Source organism: Pleurodeles waltl, chromosome 11 (genome assembly GCF_031143425.1).
Source record: "Pleurodeles waltl isolate 20211129_DDA chromosome 11, aPleWal1.hap1.20221129, whole genome shotgun sequence".
NCBI classification, from domain to species: Eukaryota; Metazoa; Chordata; class Amphibia; order Caudata; family Salamandridae; genus Pleurodeles; species Pleurodeles waltl.
Window position 1 is genome coordinate 713182843 of NC_090450.1, and position 23364 is coordinate 713206206.

The 23364-nt window shown below is 41.5% G+C and overlaps 1 protein-coding gene across 2 annotated transcripts in view; it reads left to right on the forward strand.

The window, feature by feature from the left end:
- GGCX (gamma-glutamyl carboxylase) overlaps positions 1 to 23364 on the forward strand; it is a 208425-nt gene that overhangs the window by 65846 nt on the left and 119215 nt on the right. For both annotated transcript variants that reach the window (XM_069214370.1, XM_069214371.1), the window contains exons 7-10: positions 4804 to 4967; positions 5559 to 5905; positions 20630 to 20761; positions 21421 to 21572. In XM_069214370.1, coding sequence (XP_069070471.1) covers positions 4804 to 4967; positions 5559 to 5905; positions 20630 to 20761; positions 21421 to 21572 — 795 coding nt within the window. The remainder of the gene's footprint in view (positions 1 to 4803; positions 4968 to 5558; positions 5906 to 20629; positions 20762 to 21420; positions 21573 to 23364) is intronic.

The window sequence follows — 23364 nt, forward strand, 5'->3', positions numbered from 1 at the left end:
ATGCAGAACAGCTCGTAATGTTTTCATTCCTATGAGGATTAAAGATTATTATATGCAGAAATTACTTTGTCATATGTTCTTGTGGGTGTTTTCAAGACATTTATTTTCTGTCTATCTCTCTCTCTCGCTCTCTCTCTCTCTATATATATATATATATATATATATATATATATATATATATATATATATATATATATATATATATATATATATATATGTGTGTTTATTGTGTCTAGGGAAATATTTTCCTTATTTCTTTCATAAGGGAAAAGGTGATGTGGTACTATGTTCTTTTAACACATATCACATACGCTGGTTGGTCTCACTGTATGTTTATTTCCAATATGGTTTCCACATTCTGCACCCTGTTCTGCTAGTGTACTTTATGACTTATAGCTATTTGTTCTGAGGCACTGGCAGAGCAGGTGGTGCGGTTGTGGGCTTCCTTAGATGCAACTACAATAAAGCTTTCTGAGTTTTGCTTCAGTGTCTACGTCTCATCATTACCACACTGATCAACTATACTGATCTCTGTGAAATTTGGAAAAAAAGATCTATTTGGAATTTCAGTCCTTAATTTATGTTCTTCCTAACAGGCGGAAATTTGCCTGTGCCAAAGTATTGCCTGAGCGAGGCTTCTCAAAAAGGATATTGTCACTTTCATTATTGTGACAGGAACACTTGCACTAGCGTGCCTTACCACTTTCTTCCTCTGTATTGCCAGTCATTTTGGGACTGATCCTTCATATGTTGTTGGACGTGCATAGTTATAGCACCTCATATACACATAGATATTATTACTGGATGGGTTATTTAGAGGAAAGAGAGCAAAGAATTAAGAGCAAAGATGTCTACAATGGTGCTACATCTTTGAAAAAAACTGTGATGGTGCCTTTGCTTTAGTGGGATAACCATACCGGGATAACCATACCGATTTTGGCAGGTTAAAATCAAATTAAAATTAAATTAGTAGATCTTAAAGATTGAAGAGACTATTCATCCTCTGACAGTAGATGTTCTGTTGCTGTGTTAAATCCACTAGGTATGATAAATAATTCAAATGAAATGATGAAGAAATGGATTTCCAATCCCCAAATTAAATTTCAAGGGTTGGAAAGATGTGGTTTTGGTTTGATAAACCGAAAGAAGAATTTTCTGCCTAATGCAGAAGCCTATTAAAACTTTCAGAATGAAGCCCTGCTTCACCTTTCTGGATATATTTTAAATTTCTTTAAAATAAAAAATTGAAGCTCACTCCTTCTGCCCCGTTGCGTTTAACCAGGAACCCTGTCTTTTATTTCACCAAATAATACGAGGTAAACTGTTTGTGCATAGGACACTAGAACAAGATTAACGTCTGTTTTTAGAGTCATATCTCTGATGGGAGAGAATGTATTCAAATCATATTGTAGCAGAAATGAGGAACCAGAAAAAACGTTACAGATATAGACAAAATGAACAAATTTGCCAATGTATAATCGGGAACTAAAAAGTGATAATTACTCTTTCAAATTTAACAAAATCTTAGTATATTAAATGTTTTGACTTAATATAAATTCTCCTTCTATATTTATTTGTTACTCAAAGACTTTCATTGTCCTTCCCCACCCACCTTCCCCAAAACGTCCTGTCTGCACTCTAAGCCAAGAACTATGGCCCAAAGCTTGTGGTGATTGAAGTGTGTGTGTGTGTGTGTGTGTGTGTGTGTGTGTGGTGTGTGTGTGTGTGGGGTGGGGAGTGGTATGTTATGAATTTACTTAGTCCACATGTCCATATGAGCCTGTCAGTGAGATCCACAGCCTCTCTCATGCAAATTGACTGGCATAATTTGAGTAGTATCAGCCTGAAAGTAAGACATGTTTACTAAGAGGACTTCTCACAGCCACCCAAATAGGGAAAATGAATAGGGGAGGAAAAGTTGTGCGAGTTGTCTAATGAAATGTAATCTCTGGCAAGGGGCAAGGTGGGAATTCTTAGAACTATGGAGAGTATCACAGTAGTGTAAGAGGGGAAAATTCAGGTGATGTGGTTTTGACTACCCATCCATCCGTATATGAGCAAAAATTTGCCACCTATAGCTGAAAATGAGACCAGAACAGTGACTACTTTTGCGAACATTGTCCAGGCAAGCTGAGACCCAGGTGCATGCCACTTACTACATCCCATCTATTAGCAGTGGTTGTAATTTGTAAGGCCATTCATTTGTAAGTTTCTGGTGATGCCATACATTTATTCACTTGCACTGCCTACAGACTTTGGACCACACACACCATTTGAAGAGAATCCTATCAGGAACTGGCCATTGCCACAGAGATCCAATACAGGCGTGGTGGTTTGTTTCTTCGGGAAAATGAATCTGCTGGCGTTAATATCCAGACTGTCTGTGTTTTACAAACAGTTTTTGCATCTCCTTTAAAAGTTCTGACGTTCATTTTTGCATTTTGCCAGAGAAGGTTGAGTATGTGCCCCTGTTCATTATTTGTCAAGGCCCCCAGAAGGGTCAGATCAGAGGGCTGTCTCTCATAGAAGGGATCACCCCGCAGACACATTCCTTTCTGTATATGCAGGCTCCAGTGGGGATATGCTTCATCCTTGGAATGGAAGAAGGTCTTCAGTGAAACTATATTCACGTCTGCAAATTTAGATTTGGAACAAAGTCAACCCTTCTTGTTGGAAGAATATAATTATCCTTTTAAAGCTGGCTAGCTTTCAAGGCCTTTCAAGGCTGTGAATGGCTAGTAATCACTATTCCAGTTGGAGTGATGAACGCAACACTCCAAGGTTTAGCTATCAAAATCTAGTTGTGCACTTTATTTAAACGTAAGTGATGAAACAAGGAATTGTTTTTTTCATGAATGAAAGACCTATGGATGTTGTTTTGGATGCCAGTCCCTGAAGGAACTGCACAATGTGCACATGTGTGCACACTCCTACTGATCTATTCAAAGCTCTGGCTAACAGTGCTGTGTCTTTACATACCAAGATTAAGACCTGCATCTTTATATTTAGACAGTCAAAACAGGAAGTCCTCTACAGCTTCCAGAGTTAGAAACTTGACTTTCCCATTATTTGGGTCTCTTATCAAGTGCAGCTGTGAAACATGTTCACTGAGTTGGAAAATTGCCCATCACATTAACGTGTTATTCATTCCAAGTGATAGATTTCTTATCCTGTGCCACTGTAGTAGTCGTTTGGAATAGGATCTATCCCAGTGTATCTTTGACTGTTACATAAAACAAGTCAAATCATTAAGATAGGTTTAAAGAGCCAAATGAAGTAAGTCTGAGAAGTAGACTGCAGCTGGTGGCTGGCGCAGTTCACTGCCACAAAAACTGGGAACACGAATATGGAGCACAACAGTTCATAACATAATTGAGTAAAGTTGTTTTGAGTCATGTAGTGGCTTGGCTTTATGGTTCAGGTTGAGAAGCGCAGTCCGTATTCAGTTTAAAAGAGCAGTGGATCAGTTTGTGGATCTCCCTTGGAAATAAAGACAGAGAGAGAGCAATGGGAGGCATAATTAAACTTGCTTTTTCTTGTGCTTTTGAAAGACACAGTAAAAGGTTCTCACAAGGTTGGGTTTAGGACCAGGTTCTGTGTTGTTCGTATTCTTAATCTTGTTCAGGAGACTCTGCTATTCTTTTCCATGTAGGGCACCCTTTGTAAACTGGTAAGAGTGATTTGTCTTTGTTTGGATTCATTGATGGATGCTGCTCCACCACATGTCAGAGGCACAGGTACAAAGGTTTAGGTAACGGACACGCTCAAATTCCAGAGTAAGGAGTCTTGGCTAAACATCTGTCTACCTTCTTGGGTAATTTGCCTTTAGAAGGCTGATCTACCTCCAGGTGTCTCAAGCCTTTTTAGACTACTCCTAAAGTAGGAACATTTCTCTTTGTTGCCTTCATAATCTCATGCAAATAGATTGTTCTGGCCCACAGAAAGCTGTTTTGCAAGTCACCAGTTTCCCCCTAAGTGTTACTCTCAAATGGTTGATTGTTGAGCGTTTTACTCTTGCACAAGTTATTGAGAGCCTTCCAGTGAGGTAGGTAGCCCTCGCACCAATTTTGAAAGGCTTTACTAACACAGAGACAGATTCAGGTTTGGAATTCCTCTTGGCAGTGTGTTATAGCCTTTATTGTGCAATTAAGTCACAGATTTCCTATGATACCCATACCTCCATAGATATTGGCAAGAGATTGTTCCTCAGGACCTCCAACAAGTTTCAGAATATAATGGACAATAATTCACTGCATGGGTGTTCCACACAGGACATGCAGGCTTTGTAGGGGCCAGTTGCATGTAGCTTTCGATGTACGTTGATCCCAAATGGCACATGCAGAAGAGAAAAGACACTTTTTTAGGCAGTCGAAGAGTAAAATCCCTAGAACAACAACCTTCAAGGAGGGCACATCTTAGGAAGAGGAAATGCCAAAAGCAGTTCTTCTCCTGCTTTTTTACAGTGGTCAGGAAAACAGGAAAGTGGGCTGCTAGTGTTGGGGATGTACAGCAAGTGGATAGCACCAGTGATGGCGAAGGGGAGGCATTTGCAGGGATCCCTTTCAAAGGAGGGGGTGCCAAATTGAAGGCAGCAAACAGGTCAACTAGTGGTAAGAGATTTATACGAGGGATAATAGTTCATCTGGAATTAGCTAGTGGCACCTGCTTCATGTCATGCACGCGCAGGAGCTTAAATCACTCCTGTACCACAGTGGGTACACTAATGTTGTACAGTATGATATCTTTCTCTTGTGCTGTGTATCCAGGTGGGTCTAATGAAATACTATTTATTTTTTTCTCCAGGTTGTTCCTCTCCGAGGAGATGACAAATCTGTTAGTGGTACATGGCGCAGGGCTAATCCTGGACCTGACTGCTGGATACCTTCTCTTCTTTGACCTAACACGTCCCTTGGCCCTATTTTTTGTTTCATACTTCCACTGCATGAACTCTCAACTCTTCAGTATCGGTAAGGGAGGACATTACTCTTTCCCTGACATCTTCCTTTTGTGTGTCTTATTCCCACAGGCTCCCCTCCCTAACCTCTTGCTGCTGGTAGGCGGCCAGACACTTCTCATTATTTCCCCATATACTTCACTCGTACAGCTTCCACACCCTGTCCGATATTCACATTCACTAACTTTCACAACCAGAAATCCAAAGGGACTCCACTTTCATCCTCCTACCCACACACAGGCAGCACGTTTACATATACAGCTCATTCTGACACACACGAAGCCTAGGCTGATCCACAAATATCGCACAACTCCACCTCCTCCTGATTAGTGTTTTACGTCTTCTCTGCTGCCTTTCCCAACCTACATTTCTTCCCAACCACCAGGGTAAGTCTGCACACTCCAAACATGCTCCTAATAACCTCTAGGAAACCTTTCCCTATGCAGACAATACTCAATCCACACCTCTCCCTACTCACATACTGCTCTCCATTCTTCACACACTACTCACTCCCTTATACACTTCTGTCACTACCCATCCAAAGCACTCTTCTTTGTCTGCTAGCCTCACTCATTGCTCATGAATATCTATTGTCTCTTTCCAGGCATGTTCTCTTACACCATGTTGGCCACCAGCCCTCTGTTCTGCTATCCAGACTGGCCGCGGCGGTTAGTTACAAAGCTACCATATCTCCTGAGGAAGGTCCTGCCACTGGTTGAGGCACCTCAGTGCAGCCAGGACTGTGTTTATACCACAGCGGGCAGAACTGGCAAACCACAGAGGACCAGGGCCAGGGCCAGTGGAGACGATGCCTCAGAGGAACAGTCTAAGGTCCGGAGTAAAGGCGCAGCAGAGACCCGGCTCAGCCTACGACAGAAGTTTGGTGCTCTCTTCACTGTACTCTATATCCTGGAGCAGTTCTTCCTGCCATACTCTCATTTTATAACACAGGTAAGGGCAGTACAAGATGTAGACTACATTTGGGGAAACTGAAACACAGATTGAATTTTGAGGCACAAGGGAAATGAAGACCCAGATGGGATTCAAAGGTGTCAAAGAGAGACTGAGGTTTACGCTAGATACTGCAACAAAAGGGTTGTACTAGAACATAATGTAGAAGACATGCTAGAATCAATTTGCCACTGAAGGTGAGCAGGAGACGTTCAATATCATGGGAGCATTAAGGTCTTAAGTCTATAACATTAGTTTTATCAAGATGTCTGAGAATGATTTGGAGAGTAAAGGCAGAACTCCCATGGGACCTTCTTGCCACCACAATTGCAACACCTGTGACCTCATGCGCCGTAAGATCCTCCATATCTCTGAACCTTACGTAGTACCACAGTGATCCCCCAAAACAGAGCTTTGCGATGCCTGAGGCCTCACACAAGAACCAGAAGCATCTCAGATAGTGCCCATCATATACACGCTCTTCCTCTTCAGTATTTTATTTCTAATAGCGCCTTCTAGCTGCAAATTCCTCACCTTTTTTAATATTCCCCAGGAGCCAGACTGGATTCAGAATCTTTTCAGCAATACCTCTGCACTTCATTAAGTGATGTTGTTCCATTCTGAAAATTATGAGCTGAGCCTTTATATATGGAACTCCTGCACTGTTGTCAGTTCCTTTCTTCCTGGGCCACCATCACCGGATGCAGATACGGAGCCCCCTGATGTGTCTTTTAGAGTCCTTACCTCAATCAAAATTATCTTTTTTAGTGTACTAGGAGCATGTTACCTCCCAAAATGTTTAAGTTTTAAGCTGTGTATGGTCTGTTGCAAATAGATGTCTGTGACAGGTCCTCTTGCCTGGGTTCCAGCTGGACTGCACGTTGATGAACCTTGAAGTTGTTGGGTAAATGAAAGAAAAAACACAAGAAATCTAGGTGGGACTCTGCTTCTTCTTCTTGCCATTCCCACTCCCCTAAGAAGGCTGTGGGTGTTTCCATACTTCTGAATCTTGCTCCTGAAGTTGTTCAGCTTCAGAGACGATCCCTCAGCTTGTTCTGGCTCAGCTCGAGTTCCCAGGGCCATTTGACACACCTAAGCAGATTGAAGAGTTCCTGAAGCCATGCTCCAAATCTTCTAGTCCTTGCTGACTCCCTCTGGTGCACCTGTAGGCCACTTGGATTAATGTTGTTAGGTTCACCCTGTTTGGTTTTCCCTCAGCACCAGCCAGATCCTCTGAGCCTTCAACAGGGCCGCTCTGTCTCTGGCTTCTGTCCTCACTCTGCCTCCGCGCCACAGTCCGCAATGTTTCCAGGCACTTTGACCCTGATGCCGACTCCATCAATGCCAGAATATGAGGGTCCAATTGTTCTCTCTGATGCTGAGTTGGCGCCAGTCTGACCGAGACTGGGGCCACACTCTGCTGCCTTGAGGCCCCACTTTCAACTCTTGAGCTGCCTTCATAACATTAAACGCACGCCTTGCACTCCCTGTTTGGCTCAGATTCAGACAGTGACTATGATGCAGGTGAAGAGGTTAACCAGCCATGTCATGAGGATAATTGGTATGAAGACCTGCAGGAGACTAGTGACCTTGATACTTCCCTAGAGACGGGGCACATTTCACCCCTTGGGCTGACCACTGATCAAAGTGCTTCTTATGCTGTAGTTATATGCATAGTGGCTAAAGTCCTTGACCTTCGGTTTTTCACCTTAGTGGTCAAGACGAATGTTCTTACAGAATTCTTCCAGTTCGGGTAAACGTCCAATAAGCCCCTTTTACCTTTTAACAGGCCCCTTTACAGGCACTTTGTTGGGCATGGACCAAACCTTGCTCTGGTACCTCGCCTTCAAGGAAGAGCAGGGCCACAGCATACAGTGAAGTGGTGTAGAATAGAGTGGCATACAGTGAAATAACGTAGAGTGAGGTGCCCTACAATGGAATAGTGTTAAGTGGCGTATAGTGGAGTGACCTAGAGTGGAGTGTTATAGATTATAGAGTAAAATATTGTAGAGTGGGGTGGCCTACACTGGAGTGGAGTAGCATGTCGTAGAGTAAAATGGAATGGTGTACAGTGGAGTGATATAGATATAGGTTCCGTTGCGTAGTGTGTTGTACAGTAGAGTGTAGTAGCATTAAGTTGAATATCATATGTTGGAGTGCGTAGAGTGGAGTGGTCTACAGTGGAGCGGCGTAGGCTATAGTGCCGTAAAGTCTAGTACAGTAAATTGTAGTGTTGTTGAGTGGAGTACTGTAGAGTAGAGTGGTGTAGAGCGTAATACAATATAGCAGAGTGGCATAGAGTGGAATGATGTACATTATAGTGACATAGACTGAAATGCCATAGAGTTGATTAGCATGTCTTACAGTACAGTAGAATAGCATAGCATAGCGTAGAGTTGCGTAGATTGGAATAACATACAGGGGAGTGGGGTAGAGTGGAATGACGTAAAATGGAATAGTGTGGTGTAGGGTAGAGTGGAATACAGTAGAATAGTGTACAAGGTGAGGGTGTACAGTGGTGTGGCATACCATTGAGTGGAGTAATGAAGAGTGGGTTCATGCAGTGGAGTAGCATACAGTGGAATAGCATAAGGTGGGTAGTGTACAATGGAAAACTGCAGAATGGAGTTGTGTACAGTAAAAGGGCGTAGAGAGTCATACAGTAGAATCCCACAGAGTGGAGTGACTTAGATGACTGGTGTACAGTCAATTAGCATATAATGGAGTAGTGTAGATTATAGTGGTGTATAGTGGAGAAGTGTGTTGTACAGTAGGGTGGAATGGCTTAGAGATTAGTGGAGTGTTTGCCTTTACAAAGCTAGAAGGCAGCCATGTAGTTTTGACTACACTTAGTCTGTTGTATTGTGGGTTAGGGACTTAGATATAGGTAAGTAGAAGGTTTTATTGTTCCACATCTATTACCACTTTATTAAAGTGTTAATAGTAAGGGAAACGTGTTGAAAGCGAGTCATTAGTCAATCACATAAAGCCTTGTCATCGCCATGTACCACTGTAGTTTCGTAAACTTTTGTGAATCTGCCACAGCCTGAGATATCACTAAGTTTTAGTGTCTTATAAATCCAAAACGGCTGAGCATATTTTAATGAAACCCCAAAAAGGATTATTTCCCCACCATAATCTATATTCCTGTCAAATTTCATGAAAATATGTTAAGCCATTACGGGGCTACGTCTGTCTAAAACGTTTTTTTTTAAAGTCCAGTGAAAATGCACTAGGGGAAAAAGTTTTATGGAACCCTGCTTTTTTTTCTTTGCACCCCTTTGACCAGTTGCACAAAAAATAATGAGCTACCCTCGGATCATATTTCATGCACGTATACAAACCTAGAAAAAGGATATATAACAATATTCATCTTATAATGTATGTCAACATTTAAACAAAACTATATGTCCAGTCTGAGGCTACATCACATGTCATGCATTATCTACATCGTCATTGATATCATTACACAAAAATACAATATTATTATATCAATGTTTTATTAATTTAAATACATCATAAAAAACCAATGCCTACGTCATTCATACCACATTCATTCTACACTAATATATACAACAATACACCACAAGATACTCAAAAGTTGATTCATTATAAAATGTTACACTATACATTTACTTAAACCTATAGAGTCCAGCCTCTTAATACTCTCATATGATGCTCCAAGGACATAGTAGGAACCACATTGTTGTATATATTAGTGTAGAATGAATGTGGTGTGAATGATGTAGGCATTGGTTGTTTTATGATGTATTTAAATTAATAAAAAATTGATATAATAATATTGTATTTTTGTGCAATGATATCGATGACGATGTAGATAATGCATGATGTGATGTAGCCTCAGACTGGACTTATAGTTTTGTGTAAATGTTGACATACATTATAAGATGAATATTATTATATATCCTTTTTCTAGGTTTGTATACATGTATGAAATATGATCCGAGCGTAGCTCATTATTTTTTGTGCAGCTTTCGCTTTTACTTCCCTGGTTGAGCTACTATATTAACTTCAGGGACCCTCCTTTTTTCTCAACCCCTTTGACCAATAACTGCGCAACTTTGCATCATCTGCCAGTGTAGAAAAAGCAATAGGTCTATAAAGTTTTGTGAAGATTCGGCAAATGGCAGCAGAGTTATTAACATTAACAGGTAAAATTCTGATAAATTCCTATCTCTGGAAATCCTAACTATAACAACAGAGTGGCTACTGCCTCTCGGTAATTTAAAATATATATATTATTGTAAAAACTGTTTTGAAGGGCCAATTAATTTTAGAAGCCATTCTGCAACCCATACTGGAGGCATTTCATTAAATATTTAGCTTTAAAAAAACATCATTTTAGATTTAAAAACAAATGCAATATTGGTTGCCCATAGTTAACTTTCCTGAATATGAAACTAGCAAGATTGCTAGCTTCTCATCAGAGCTAAAGTTTGACACTTAACATTTAGAGCAGCCATTTGGTGTAATATTCAATTGTGCCTAATAATGTGAAATCTTCCATGAAGTCTGACCTTTGCACTTATTTTTGGCAATATTTTTGATTGAAGTCACAAAGCACATACAACAATACTAGCAGCAAAACATATTACATAAGCAATAATCTAATTGCAAATTTCAGATATGGCCACTATCATAGGGATCGTGATTATTCAATACAGGAGCGAGAAAGGTAAGGTAGGGCACATAGACAAGCACATCAAACTGTACTAGAACGGCTTGAATACATGACCTGCTAGCAGAAGTCATCCTAACTTGGATGAGGAAAATAGTGTTATGTGGGAAAGCTACAAGATGTTTAATTTAGCCCTACAGTACCCCTAAGCAGTGCTCTTCAGTTTTATTGGCTGAAAAGTCAGTTTCCTTTCTTATTTTTTTCATTTACACTTGATACATTTCGCTAACACAAGCATATTTTCCTCACTTCCTATTTTTAATCTGTATGACAAATTTCTCCTCTATAGACTACTTTTACTTTTCGTAAAGAGCTACTCCTATGAGAGTAAGAAAGAAGGTCATGGCCTCCCCCCCTCTGCACTCTCATAATATTGAATACATGTGGGTTTCCAAGACTATCTCTGAATTAATTATAATAGTACAAGGGCATCAGAATGCCAGGAAGGGAGAAAGATTCTTGAAGATTGCCTGAAATCTGAAATCTGGAGGTGAAACAGTCTTTAAAGCCACATATTGCTCTTTAATCTACACTCATTCTAGCTGCCTCAATGGGACTTGGCCAAAAAGCTGTCTTACTGGTCTCAGTGATACACTGTGGTCGTCAAAGACTGAGTTGACACAAGAACCTTCGCAACCTCTCACCGCATTTCAGAAGCCTGCCTGGAAGCAGGGTGTTTGTTAGTCCTTTTCTCTGGCACAAGGGTATGGGTTGCATTTGTGCCATTGCACTGTCAAGCACAAAAGTTGTTGGGGTTGTGTTTGTCTCCTCCCTCCCTCCCTACCCCACCCGAATCCAACTCACCCATGGGAATGAGTTGGCAGTTTTCTGTGCCAAGTGCAAAAGTGCTGTTTTCAGAATTAAAGGTGGCACCAGGGTAGCTATCCACTGTTGCACTACTCCTAGTACCACAAAATGGTGATTACCAATTTAGACCACTTCACATTTCCAAGTATTTTCTTTCTAATCTTTTGGAGGTTAGTGGGGTAATCGCCATTACAGCCTTTAGGCAAAGATTGGGTTGGGCCGGGTGCCAAACAAAACCTCCCTGCTTTTAGGTATTGTGGGGCGAAAGGCTAACATGCATCCCCAAGGTGGGACTGCACCAAAGATTCTTCCTCTGATTTGTGCAAGGGGTGCTGCAGACTAAACACCCTCGTTCTCTTTTTCATTACAGAATGTGCAACAAAATCCCTTCTCACGAGTAGGAATGAGGTGTGAGTAGATATGAATTAATGGTCTTGCGAGCAAGTGGGTTTTTACAAATAAATATTCTGCCCCAACCTTTGGAAGGCTGTAGGAGGTATTTCATTTTATTATTATCTTTGGCACAACAAAGCTAAGTAAGGAGTTTGTAGCAACCACTGATCTAGGCTAATAAGGCAGTGGTTCTCAACATTTTGACTTATATGGACCCCCACTTTATTATTACTGGAACCCAGGGACTCCCACTGACTCGTTGGAATTCAGGGACCCCCACACTGAGTCATTACTAGAAGCCAGGGCCCCTGCCTAAACATTGTCGATGATTTGAGCCACAATACAATGCACATAAAATACACAAACAAACATTCCATCGAACACATACACAAATGATAACACATTTTATTTAATTTGCAATCAAATATAGTTTTTTTTTTTAATTGATAGGCAGGTTGGAGCTTTTATAAATTCAATTGAAGCCACATGTTGTCCATACTATATTCTGGTTGATGCACCTGCACTGCTCCCATGAATCAATCTGTGGCTAATAATTTAATTTTTAGCCTCCAATTTCAAATTCCTTGACATTTGCAGTATATTTTAAAATCTTCAATTGTGCATTTAGCCAGTTGTTTATACACCCTTTCTTAATTTAATAATAATATTTATTTTTCTAAACATTCACAGACCCCTCTGAATGGGCTTCACTGACGCCTCAGGGGTCCCTAGACCACAGGTTGGAAACCACTGCTTTATGGTAAATAAGCAAGAAATGATCTGTTTCTTACTTCTTTCTGATTGGTCAGTTATTGAAGTCCCAGATTCATCCAACAATCCACTTTGATCATATGGTTATCATCATACAATTGTCAGAGCATGCTATACAGTGTAATTTAAGACAGCAGGCATTCCTCCAGGCACTTTTTAGTGAGACAAGTTTAAGCAATACCTCATGAAATAGGTTCAGGAGATCCTCACTAAGAACACTGGTACAGTATCAGTACAGATAGTTTCGAAGGCACTGAAGGTGTATAAACTGAGTGCTATGCAGGAAAAGCAGAGATTAGTTGACGTGGTGAAGGGGTAATCAGACAAACCAATCCAGACTATGCAAAAAAGATTTCTCTGTGAAGCCTGCTTTATTTGAACATCTGTTCTAAAATACAAATCATTACTATGGTGTCTCATAAAGACCTCCACGTTTGCGTCTTCACTGATTTCTACAATGGGGACATTGTTCAGTAATGCTGCCATAGGCACTTTACCTCTGACAAAGTGGGCTTTTGGCTCGCCAAACAAAGTTATCTTTGCTTTTTCATAGCACAGCAAAATGAAAGAATTATCCTAACTTCAAGTGTGTGGAGATAGCTCTCTATTGGAGAAGAGGGGTTCTGAAAGAACTATGGCAAACTCATTGTCTAATTCAAATGAAAATCGAAAACTACCTTTGGTAGACATATCCTATCTCTTGACCTCCCTGTTGTTATGGAACATTGTGTAAGACTCATGGCAACCTCATGCTTGTATCTCCCTGACCCTGAATTCAGATGTGACAGCCATAAGGAAATTGGCTTTCCTTGACAGGTTTTGCAGGGAAGCCTTGTGACAGTGGACAACAAAAGAGATTTAGATGCTAGCAACTGTCAAAATGTATACTAAATACGTTTTTGCTCGCTTCCACCCAACATATCTCCAAGGATCTTGGAACCAATTCTGAATCTGCTATTGCAGAAACTACAATATCTCTCTCATCATTTCTTTCATCGAATGTGGTGCATCTTGTGAAAAGTCAAAATGACAAGGGCGTTTACTCCTATGTCTGTGTCATGGAAAAAAGTCCAATTAGATTGAACATTTGCCAACAGATTGACCAGACAAGACATATTTTCAGAGCACTCTACATGAAAATACAGAAGGTTTCTATAACTGAATAGGCCACTTCCCACTACCAGTAGAAGGTTCTTCCTTTTGGCATGAATAGACTCAACGAGTCATCTCCAGCTGTATTACAGAGGTAGCAGACGTTCTAAAATAGAAGGAATCTTCATGTACCAACAAGTAGTTGGTGAGAGACAACTTGGCACACGCTCCAACAGGAGGTTCAGACAACTCCCAAGTTCCTTCTAAATTTGAGTCTATAGATCAATGGAACCAAATTGCTTCTGCAGCTTGTTCACGTCCTCCAATACTTGTGAGCAGCATTGAACACAAACTGTAAAAATGTTTCCTTCAGAAGACTGTCTTTAATGTTTCTAGAAGAAAAGTTATCTTTTGAAAAATGACTGTTCAATTAGGGACCACTCTAGTCAGCTGAGATAACCCCTGCTCACCCCCTTGGTAGCTTGACACGAACAGTCAGGCTTATCTCAGAGGCAATGTGTAAAGTATTTGCACACACACTCACACTCAATCACTCACACTCAATCACACACACTCAATCACACACACTCAATCACACACACTCAATCACACACACTCAATCACACTCACACTCTGGGGCCAAAGGTGCTGCTGCGGAGTCGGGTTTCACGGACATCGGGGACGCGGCACCGAGGACTTGCTCTGTATCGGGACTTCAGAGGCGCTGCAGCAGCGTTCGGCTTGCACTCACCGGGGACCACGGCTCCTGCTGCAGGCAGCAGCACTCGTCAATGCTGTTTCCATAGTTGTTCTGGAGTCGATGCACTTGGTTTCTTCTTCGTTACACCAGAACTCACTCCCAAGGGCCTAGGGATTGAATTTGGCACCACTTGGCAAGTCAGGACTCTCAGCAAGGGAGCCCAGGTGCTGGCAAATGAAGTCTTTGATACCCCTGAGACTTCAGCCAGGAGGCAAGTTCAGTTCAAGCCCTTGACTAACTTGGAAAGCAGGATGTAGAAAGCAAAGTACAGTCCTTTCACTCCCTTGACAGAAGCAGAAAGCATCAGGCCTGCACAACAAAGAAACACACAGAGTGGCAGTCCCTCCTACAGCATCCAGCTCTTCTTCCAGCCAGAATGTCTGCAGTCCAGAAGTGTTCTAACACTGGGGTTAGAGGTCTAGTACTTATACCCATTTCTGTCTTTGAAGTAGGCAAACTTCAAAGAGGAGTCTTTGTAGTGCACAAGACCCTGCCATTCCCTGCCCTGGCTCCAGACACATTTCTGGGGGCTGGAGACTGCTTTGTGTGAGGACAGGCACAGCCCTATTCAGGTGCAAGTGTCTGCTCTTCCCACCACTCTAGCTCAGGAAGGACCTACCAGCTTGGCGATGGGCCATCAGGATATACCTCAGCTCCCTTTGTGTGACTATCTAGAGTGAATGCACAAACGGCCCAGCTGTCATCCTGACCCAGACGTGTATTCAGCATACAGGCAGAGGCACAAAACGGTTTAGCAAGAAGATGCCCACTTTCTATAAGTGGTGTTTTCAAACTTACAATTCAAAAACCAACTTCACCAAAAGAGGTATTTTTAAATTGTGAGTTCAGAGACCCCGAACTCCGTATCTCTATCTGCTCCCAATGGGAAATTACACTTAAAATGTATTTCAAGGCAATTCCCATGTTAACCTATGTGAGAGATAGGCCTTGCAATAGTGAAAACAAATTTAGCAGTATTTCACTATCAGGACATGTAAAACACATCAGTACATGTCCTACCTTTTAAATACAATGCACCCTGCCCACAGGGCTGCCTTGTACCTTAGGGGTGATGTACATGTAGTAAAAGGGAAGGTTGGTCCTGGCCAGTGGGTGCACATGCCAGGCCGAACTGGCAGTTCCAAAATGCCCACACAGACACTGCAGTGGCAGGTCTGAGACATGTTTACAGGGCTCCTCGTGTGAGTGTCACACTCAGTGCTGCACGCCCACTAGTAGCATTTGATTTACAGGCCTGGGCATCTCTTGTGTGCTTTACTCGGAACTTAGTAGTACATCAAATATGCCAAATATGGATGAACCAATAATCAACTTAATTTAGACAGAGAGCACTTGCAGTTTAGCACTGGTCAGCAGTGGTAAGGTGCCCAGATTCCTAGAGCCAATAAAAACTAAATTCAGCTCAGGATCAAAACAGGAGGTCAGAAGCCAAAAAGACAGGAGAAACCAGGCCAAGAGCTCACAGGTTTAACAAGACCCAAAAGGTTGCCACCTGCTTCCCGGTTTGATGCTGGATATACAGCTCGTTAAAGCGTTTTACTTAGTAGAGCAAGTGGCAAAACATCGAACAATAGCTGCAAACATCTGTTGACCAGAAACAGTCCCTGTCAGAATTTGCAAGTCGCTACTGGGCCCTATGTCATCCTGCAGAGGGTTGATTCCTTTCTGCTTACCACGGATGAGACCGATTCAGCAGGAGATGGACTTGCACTGGCAGTAATGGACATAGGATTAAATACTGAAAGAATCTTACGGCGTCAAGAAGGTGTTGCTTTGGAGGAGGTTCCTGACAACCTCAACACAGGTCTCCCCTTCCCACCTGTTGCAGACAGAATTATCATGACAGATTTGCGCTTCTGTAAAAAATGGGGACACTTACATGCAGGAACTATCCACAAGAAGTCTCTGGTCAAATCAAAAGAAATTGCTGCACATAAATATCCTTGAGAAGCAGGCCATCAGACTAGGCATCCAAGCATTCCTGCCACAGTTGGTTTGCCAAGTTGTCCCGATACGAACAGTCAGTATGTTTCCATGTATTACATCTGCATACCAGGAGGCAGGAAGTCTTGCAGTTTGGGCCACTTTATCACTAAGAACCTTTCAGGCGTAGCGTTAAATTGTTTACGGTCCCTACAAATTTAGTAGGACTGTGTATTAGGACAACAAAAACTGTTGAAAAAAAGATTGAAGGCAAGATTTACAGTTTGGCGGTGGAGTTACTCTATCACAAACGTAATGGATATCTCGTCCGCCATACTACAAGTTCCATGGGCTATAACAGAATTGTAATATGGCGGATAGGATATCCGTCATGTTTGTGATAGAGTAAATCCCTCCGCCAAATCTAAATCATGCCCTGAATCTGCTTATATCATCAATAAATGTTGGTTTATTAGGCTGGCTCACGGTACCACATCTAAAATCCCTGACCCTTCTGGGTGATAGATGTTATTGGGTGATACATTGGACAGAACCTGTTTGAAAAGAGTGATGTCTATCTTCCTTGCAATACAATGAGGTAAAGCCCTACAGTGATAGACTATGAATAAAGTAAGGGCGGGAACAATTTATCATTTTCTTTAGTGAGGAATGTGAGGTTTCACAGACCTGAGAGGGAGTTGTTATAATCGTCCAATTTAGTCTGGACTAGTGAGTTAACTGTGTTGCAGGGAAGAGGTAGTGATGAAGGAAACACATGCACTTCCAGAGAATGTTTAAAGCAAATGACTCAAGAACTCAGTGGAATGATGAGAATCATCCAGTCAGAACTGTGTGAGACCAAAATGTTGGAGCGCTTTACAAACATAAGATTAGGGAGGAAACTCGTTGAATCAGGAGCAAGGATGTGAAATAGACAGCAAAGCCATCCAATCGTGGACAAGAGGCTGATCCACAGCCTGCTCTCTGTAAATAATAGCTCTTGCAATAGATAACCAAAGCTGTCTCTAGCACAGACCTATAACAGAACTCATTTTCCCTTTACTGTAATGCTTTGCTTTGCTTCCCTGCTCAGATTAAAGGAACCATCCAGTATAGAGAAAAAACGCTCTCTTTACCCAGTTGTGCATCTCTAGTAATAACCATTGTAGAATTTTTCTTAGCTTGATTGTCATCCTGAAATGTTTTGGGGCATCATTCACTGACTTAACCTCTCTAAAAACTGAGAAAATCCCAACATAAGGGCTTTTCAGAGACTGCTCGTTACATCTAAATGATCTGTGATCCCATTTGGCATGATACATGCAACCTAAGCCAAAATGACCTTGAGACAATGTGGAACGGCTTCTGTTTACTTAGTTGGTGGAGTCAATATAGGAGAGTTAGGTGAATTTGTTCATGGTCTCCATAAAGGGAAGGAGTAGCTTGTCATCCAGGTTTAAAACCAGCTGTTTGTCTTATTTTCAGAGTTGTTTGCTTGAGAAGTCTAAAAGCATAAAAAAGAGCATATGCTTTTACCCCCTCCCCCACATCAACAAAAGAGATGGAAAAGAAATGCTCAAGGAGCATTCTACATCCTCTTTGGGCCTGGCCTCTAATCCTGAACCAATCCTCTAAGAAGTCATCCAGGACCTCCACTCTACAAATGGACTTTTCAAATTCCATCTTTGGAAATTTTTCCAACTCCTCCCTCTGGTGCACCAAATTAGGTCAGCGTGGCAGCTATTGTGCCTTCTGCACCCTTATGGCTACTCTGCACTGGTCACTCTAGTCTTGGTTCTGGTGCCATTTTATCACATTCCAACTCTGCCATTGAAGCTGGCTCTAAAGCAGTTGACGAAGGCAATAGTCCTCTTAGGTGACTGCAGTAGCTACGACATCAATGTCAATGCTACTCACAGTGTTACTGTTTCCGCATTTCTGGTACCCAGCACACTTTACGGTCTGCTAAGGGCGGTATGTGCAGGAAAAGTAATAGAAGCTGTTTGCTAGACATCTTAGGTTCTGATTCAGATGTTATGCATGTGAGGAGGTTTATGATGATGATGATGACACTTAATCATACAATATGTTGCCCTCTCCTAATTCCATAACTGCTCTTCTGGTATATCCTCAAAATGCAGGAGATATATGCACTTTACCAGAGGCTAATGACAAAGTGAATGACAGCTGACTGCTGCTGAGCAAGCACATAATGCAACCATAGTAAAACCCCAAAAAGTGGAAGATACCTAGGCGATTTAGCTGCACTAAGAACAACCAAAGCCCGTATTGTTTACAGAGATGCTGACTGGTGGGCAGCTTACTGACTGTGTTCTTCACTTTACCAACGTGTTGATTGACCAAGTGCATGAACTCTGGTAAAAACCCCAGTTTGTGTCTGCAGCCTTACTATCCGCACCTCACCGACATAGATCACCCCTTCTGATCTTCAATTCTTTTCACCTCATCCTTCCCCTGAGAGTCTCATCCAGGCTTACTCATTCAGGGCTGCTGAACCCAGGTTTTAGTACTTGAGTGTTTCAGATCATTCTTCAATCAGCATCTGGTGGTGAACAGGTTTTAGCAGTGGCAGGAGATAGCACTTTACGAGTGGGGTCTGCAGATTCTGAATTGTGGTTATTCGGTGCTATTTTGGAAGAGATTACATCTGTCCCCCTGAAAGCACATTCCTTTCCCTCACGAAAGCATAATAACTATCAAATAAAACAAAATGTATGTTTGAGGCAACATTTTCTTTTTTATGTTCAACAGAGATTTTTACAAACAAAATAGCAAAGAAAGTAGGGGTACCGTTTGATAATTCTCAATATCCCATGAATACATACAGAGTTACTGTGTAAACCGTGTTATACCTGTGTAACATGTTTGGTATACAATAGAATAAAGATTGCTGAATTTATTATAGGGACAGTGGTTAGAATTAATAGTGTGTGGTGTTTGTTATAATAGCATGAAATGAGTGAGGAGACCGAGGAGTATCATATTATCATATGTGTAGGGTGGCTCAATAACCCCACTAACCAAAAGCAATAAAGACCAAGCAAAGACCAGAGACAAATTTTTGACTGACAGTTCCATTTTACATGCTGCTACTAATCTCCACTCAACATATTTTGGTGTTATCCTGGAAACCATGCCTATATTTGTTTTTTAGATACGTGCCTTTTTCTTCCTTTTCATGGTCTGACTTGATTGACAGTGCAGCTGTCAGCGGACAAATATGTGAGGATCACTAGGAGAGGGGCTTTGGCTCCACCCACACGTTAGGTGCCAGGAGTATATGTTTTGATTGGGCAGATGTTGTGTTTCTTCACAAAAAAGTGCTTGAGCTCTACACAGGTGTGATCATTAATAAAACGCTTTTAGTCAGCTCCCATACGTCAGACACATTCAAGCCCTCTGCCTTTCCAAGCTAGACTGTCAAAACTAGCAAGAGGTGCTGCTTGTTTACTAAGTCAGGCCTTTTAAGTATTCACTACTATTTTAATTGATATTTTGCCATTACCTTTCTGGCATCTTCTTCTAAGAACAGAGCATAGGTGAGAAACTGCCAGTTTCACCTTTATTTTTTCTTTAATTTTAACAACACTTTGTTGGTTGCTAATTAAAAAAACACGCAATGCAAATATGTTGGGTGTATATTTTTATATATGCAGTTTGAACAGTGTTTTTAACGTTGTCAAAGGTTGTAAATTCATGTATAGAAATCCTCACAGCAATAAATGATTTGCTCATCTGGCACACAGGACCCTGCAGACGTGGACACTGCTGCTCTGGAGTGTACATTGTTGGTATTAGGAGTGTGTCCAGTATGTTATCATTGCGTTTCTGTCTTTGTAGAACAAGTGATTAGCTCCTACCTAGGTGTTCTTTACTCCTGCAGTTTGTGTTAAACCAGAAACCATTAATGTAACTTTGTAACAGTTGTTGATAGATTTCTGTGTTATGTCCGCCATTAAAATGCCCAGTGTGTATTTTGTTTTCGCTTCGAAAAGCAGTATGTGCCTTCATTGGCTGGTCTCTGAATCTCAGAGCATATTTGTGAATGTGATCTAAAGTGGAAAAAAGTAGTCATTGCTCTCAGAAAACAAGCGAGCTGAGGGACATGCACCAATTTTTATTTGTCTAATTATTTTTTTAGTAATTGTGCATTACACCCCAGTTCCGATCTCCACGTTTATCCCTTTGCTTATTGTGTTTTTTGTGTTGTGTTTGTAATTACCCTTATGTTTTTTAGGGCTACAATAACTGGACCAATGGCCTATATGGTTACTCCTGGGACATGATGGTGCATTCCCGGTCTCACCAGCATGTGAAGATCACTTACAGGGATGGACTGACTGGGGAAATTGGGTATCTCAACCCTGGGGTAAGGACAACTGAACCAGGCCTTGCTTCCTTGTATTGAGGGAAGACCCAGCTGCGAGCAGTAGTGCGGCAGACCCTTGGGTGGGGAAAGGGCCCGAACATGCGTGCCCATTTTGAGGGGACATAGGGTATTTAGTATTCTTTATAGAATTCCGCTGCTGTTGTATTTCGAGAGGTGAAAAGTAAGGTCTGAATGTGTCTCTAGTTCCCCTTTGGCTACAGTGTAGGAACGGGTATGTTATTTCTGGTCCCTATGAATCAAGTAGAGTTACTGTGCTCATATTTCTCTGGATCTCCCTAGGCTTGCGGTGTGGGAGTTTAAAGGGATACTGGGAACTTATTACTGTAGAGAGACTATGGGGGCACCTATGTCTAAAATAAGGGTTGTTTGAAGGGACACTAGGCTTATGTTAGATGGGATCCTATAGAGTATGGGAGGATTCGGCTCAGGCTGCCTGGGCTAGTGGATGGTTCCAGTATAAGGGCCTGACACAGTCATTGAGCTAGCTTTACTTGGTGTCTTACGCAGCGTTAGCCTTGCAGCTTTCAGGGACACTTGGAATGTTTCTTTGTGCACCTTGTCCATTTCATGTCTGATGTGTGTTTACATACCTGTGTCTATTACCACTTATTCAAAACAGTTTTTATTACTCCATTTAGGTTTTTACACAGACGCGCCGCTGGAAGGATCATGCAGATATGTTGAAGCAATATGCAACCTGCCTGAGTGGGCTTCTACACAACTACAATGTATCTGAGCCCGAAATCTACTTTGACATCTGGGTCTCAATCAATGACCGTTTCCAACAAAGGTTAGCCGGGAATGGGTTGCCAGTATACCCTTGGTGTATGTGAGCCTGTTCTAACCAGAGTAGGAGAAAAAGGTTGGTGGTCCAAAAATTGAAGATGAAGGCTTACCAGTTCAGAACGTAGAGCTGTTCTTTCCTCCACCGGTGTGGACCTTAAAGATCATGACCATACTTAGTATAAACAGGAACATGCCATGGTCCTCAATAATCCCAGAGTAATAGGTTCCTCATGGGTGTTAAACATTGCTAGTCATCTCGCCTTGCTCTCTGACATGTACAAGACAAGCTCTATTTTGGGTCAGGGCATCCCAGTTCAGTGTATGTACAAAATACATGTCCACAACAATGTGTCATTAGATTTATTGTTTTTCCTGTGTTCCACAGTTCACTTAAAGTGTGTTCCAACACAAATCTGTTTACATTATGTTCTAGCTAGTAGAATTTAGACTGCTGTTAGACTAAAGGAGTGTACAACATTCTGGACCGGCATGCTGCTCCCTCATTTTATACTACACCATCCTCCTAGTATATTGTGCACATCAATCAACTCCAAAAAGAACCACAGGTACAGCTTAAAGTTTTGTATCTCAAATCGTATCTATTCTTTTCTTAAGCACAAGACTGGCCAATATGCACAAAATTGCATTGGTTAGTCAGGGCACAACATTGTTTCAGTACACCACTCTTTTTATTTTCATATTTAAAAAGCACAAAATAATATAATTATTTTTCCATAGAAGCATTTGTACGCCCAACTCTCCTCTGAAACGGGCAGTCATCTCTATCTTCTACTAAACGCTGAAATACTGGGTTTGACCCTCAAAACGTACGTGCCATTCAGCAATCCTTGACCCTCAGAACTTGCAAACTAGCCCGAGCACATCTAGGTCATCTGCACGGTAGAACTGCAACAAAAAAACAGCAAGCTGAAGACACACAACAAACTTATCAACAGAGAAGGCTGGCCCTCATGGTTTCAGGGTCTAGTTTTTGTAGTTGACTTCATCACAAGTTTTGATGTCCAATGATCCTTTGTGATCAACATTGATAGGCTTTTGGACTTTGGCTTAGAACTCAATATCCGCTTCGACATAGACTTTTAAATTTGGGTGGAATAGTATTTGCCTTCCGCTTTGGTTTAGGTAGACATTCAGACTTCAAAGGAGCAGTAGTCAAAGTCTTCTTTGATGGTGAAGGGCTCAGTCTCTTCAACGTCAAAAGGAATTCTGATATTGTCTGATGATGATGGCATAAGACAACAGTGAAGAATAGTGAAGCACTGATGTTGAACTTTGGCAGGAATGTCCACGGCATTGCTGCTCCTCTGTAGTTTTAGAAGTACAGGCAGAGTGAAGACATCCTCAGCTCTCAAGGCTAGAGAGGATGAGAAACTGCGTGTACTGGAGCTTTCTGCAAAACTGGCTGGTTCTTAAGCCTAATGTCTTTCATGTCACAAAAAAACATCCTGAGTGTGTTGCAAAAAAGATCACAATACATCACTGAGTAGTCTTCGAGTAGGCATTCAACACACAAGAGATGCAGGTATTATACGGATTACCCAACATAAGGGATACTTCTCAAACCGAGAAGACATGCATAATGGCATTGTGTACCTTGTGTATCTGAAAGTTTTAGAGGGAAAGATCACCCCAAAATGACGTTTTTGCTTTGTAACTAATGAAAAATGAATCCGAAATCCAAGCAAACTGATGCATTTCAGGCATAATTGATAAAATACAGAGCGAAATGCACTGAACTTTCTCAGAAGAAGCTGGAAAAATGAATTACGGAATAA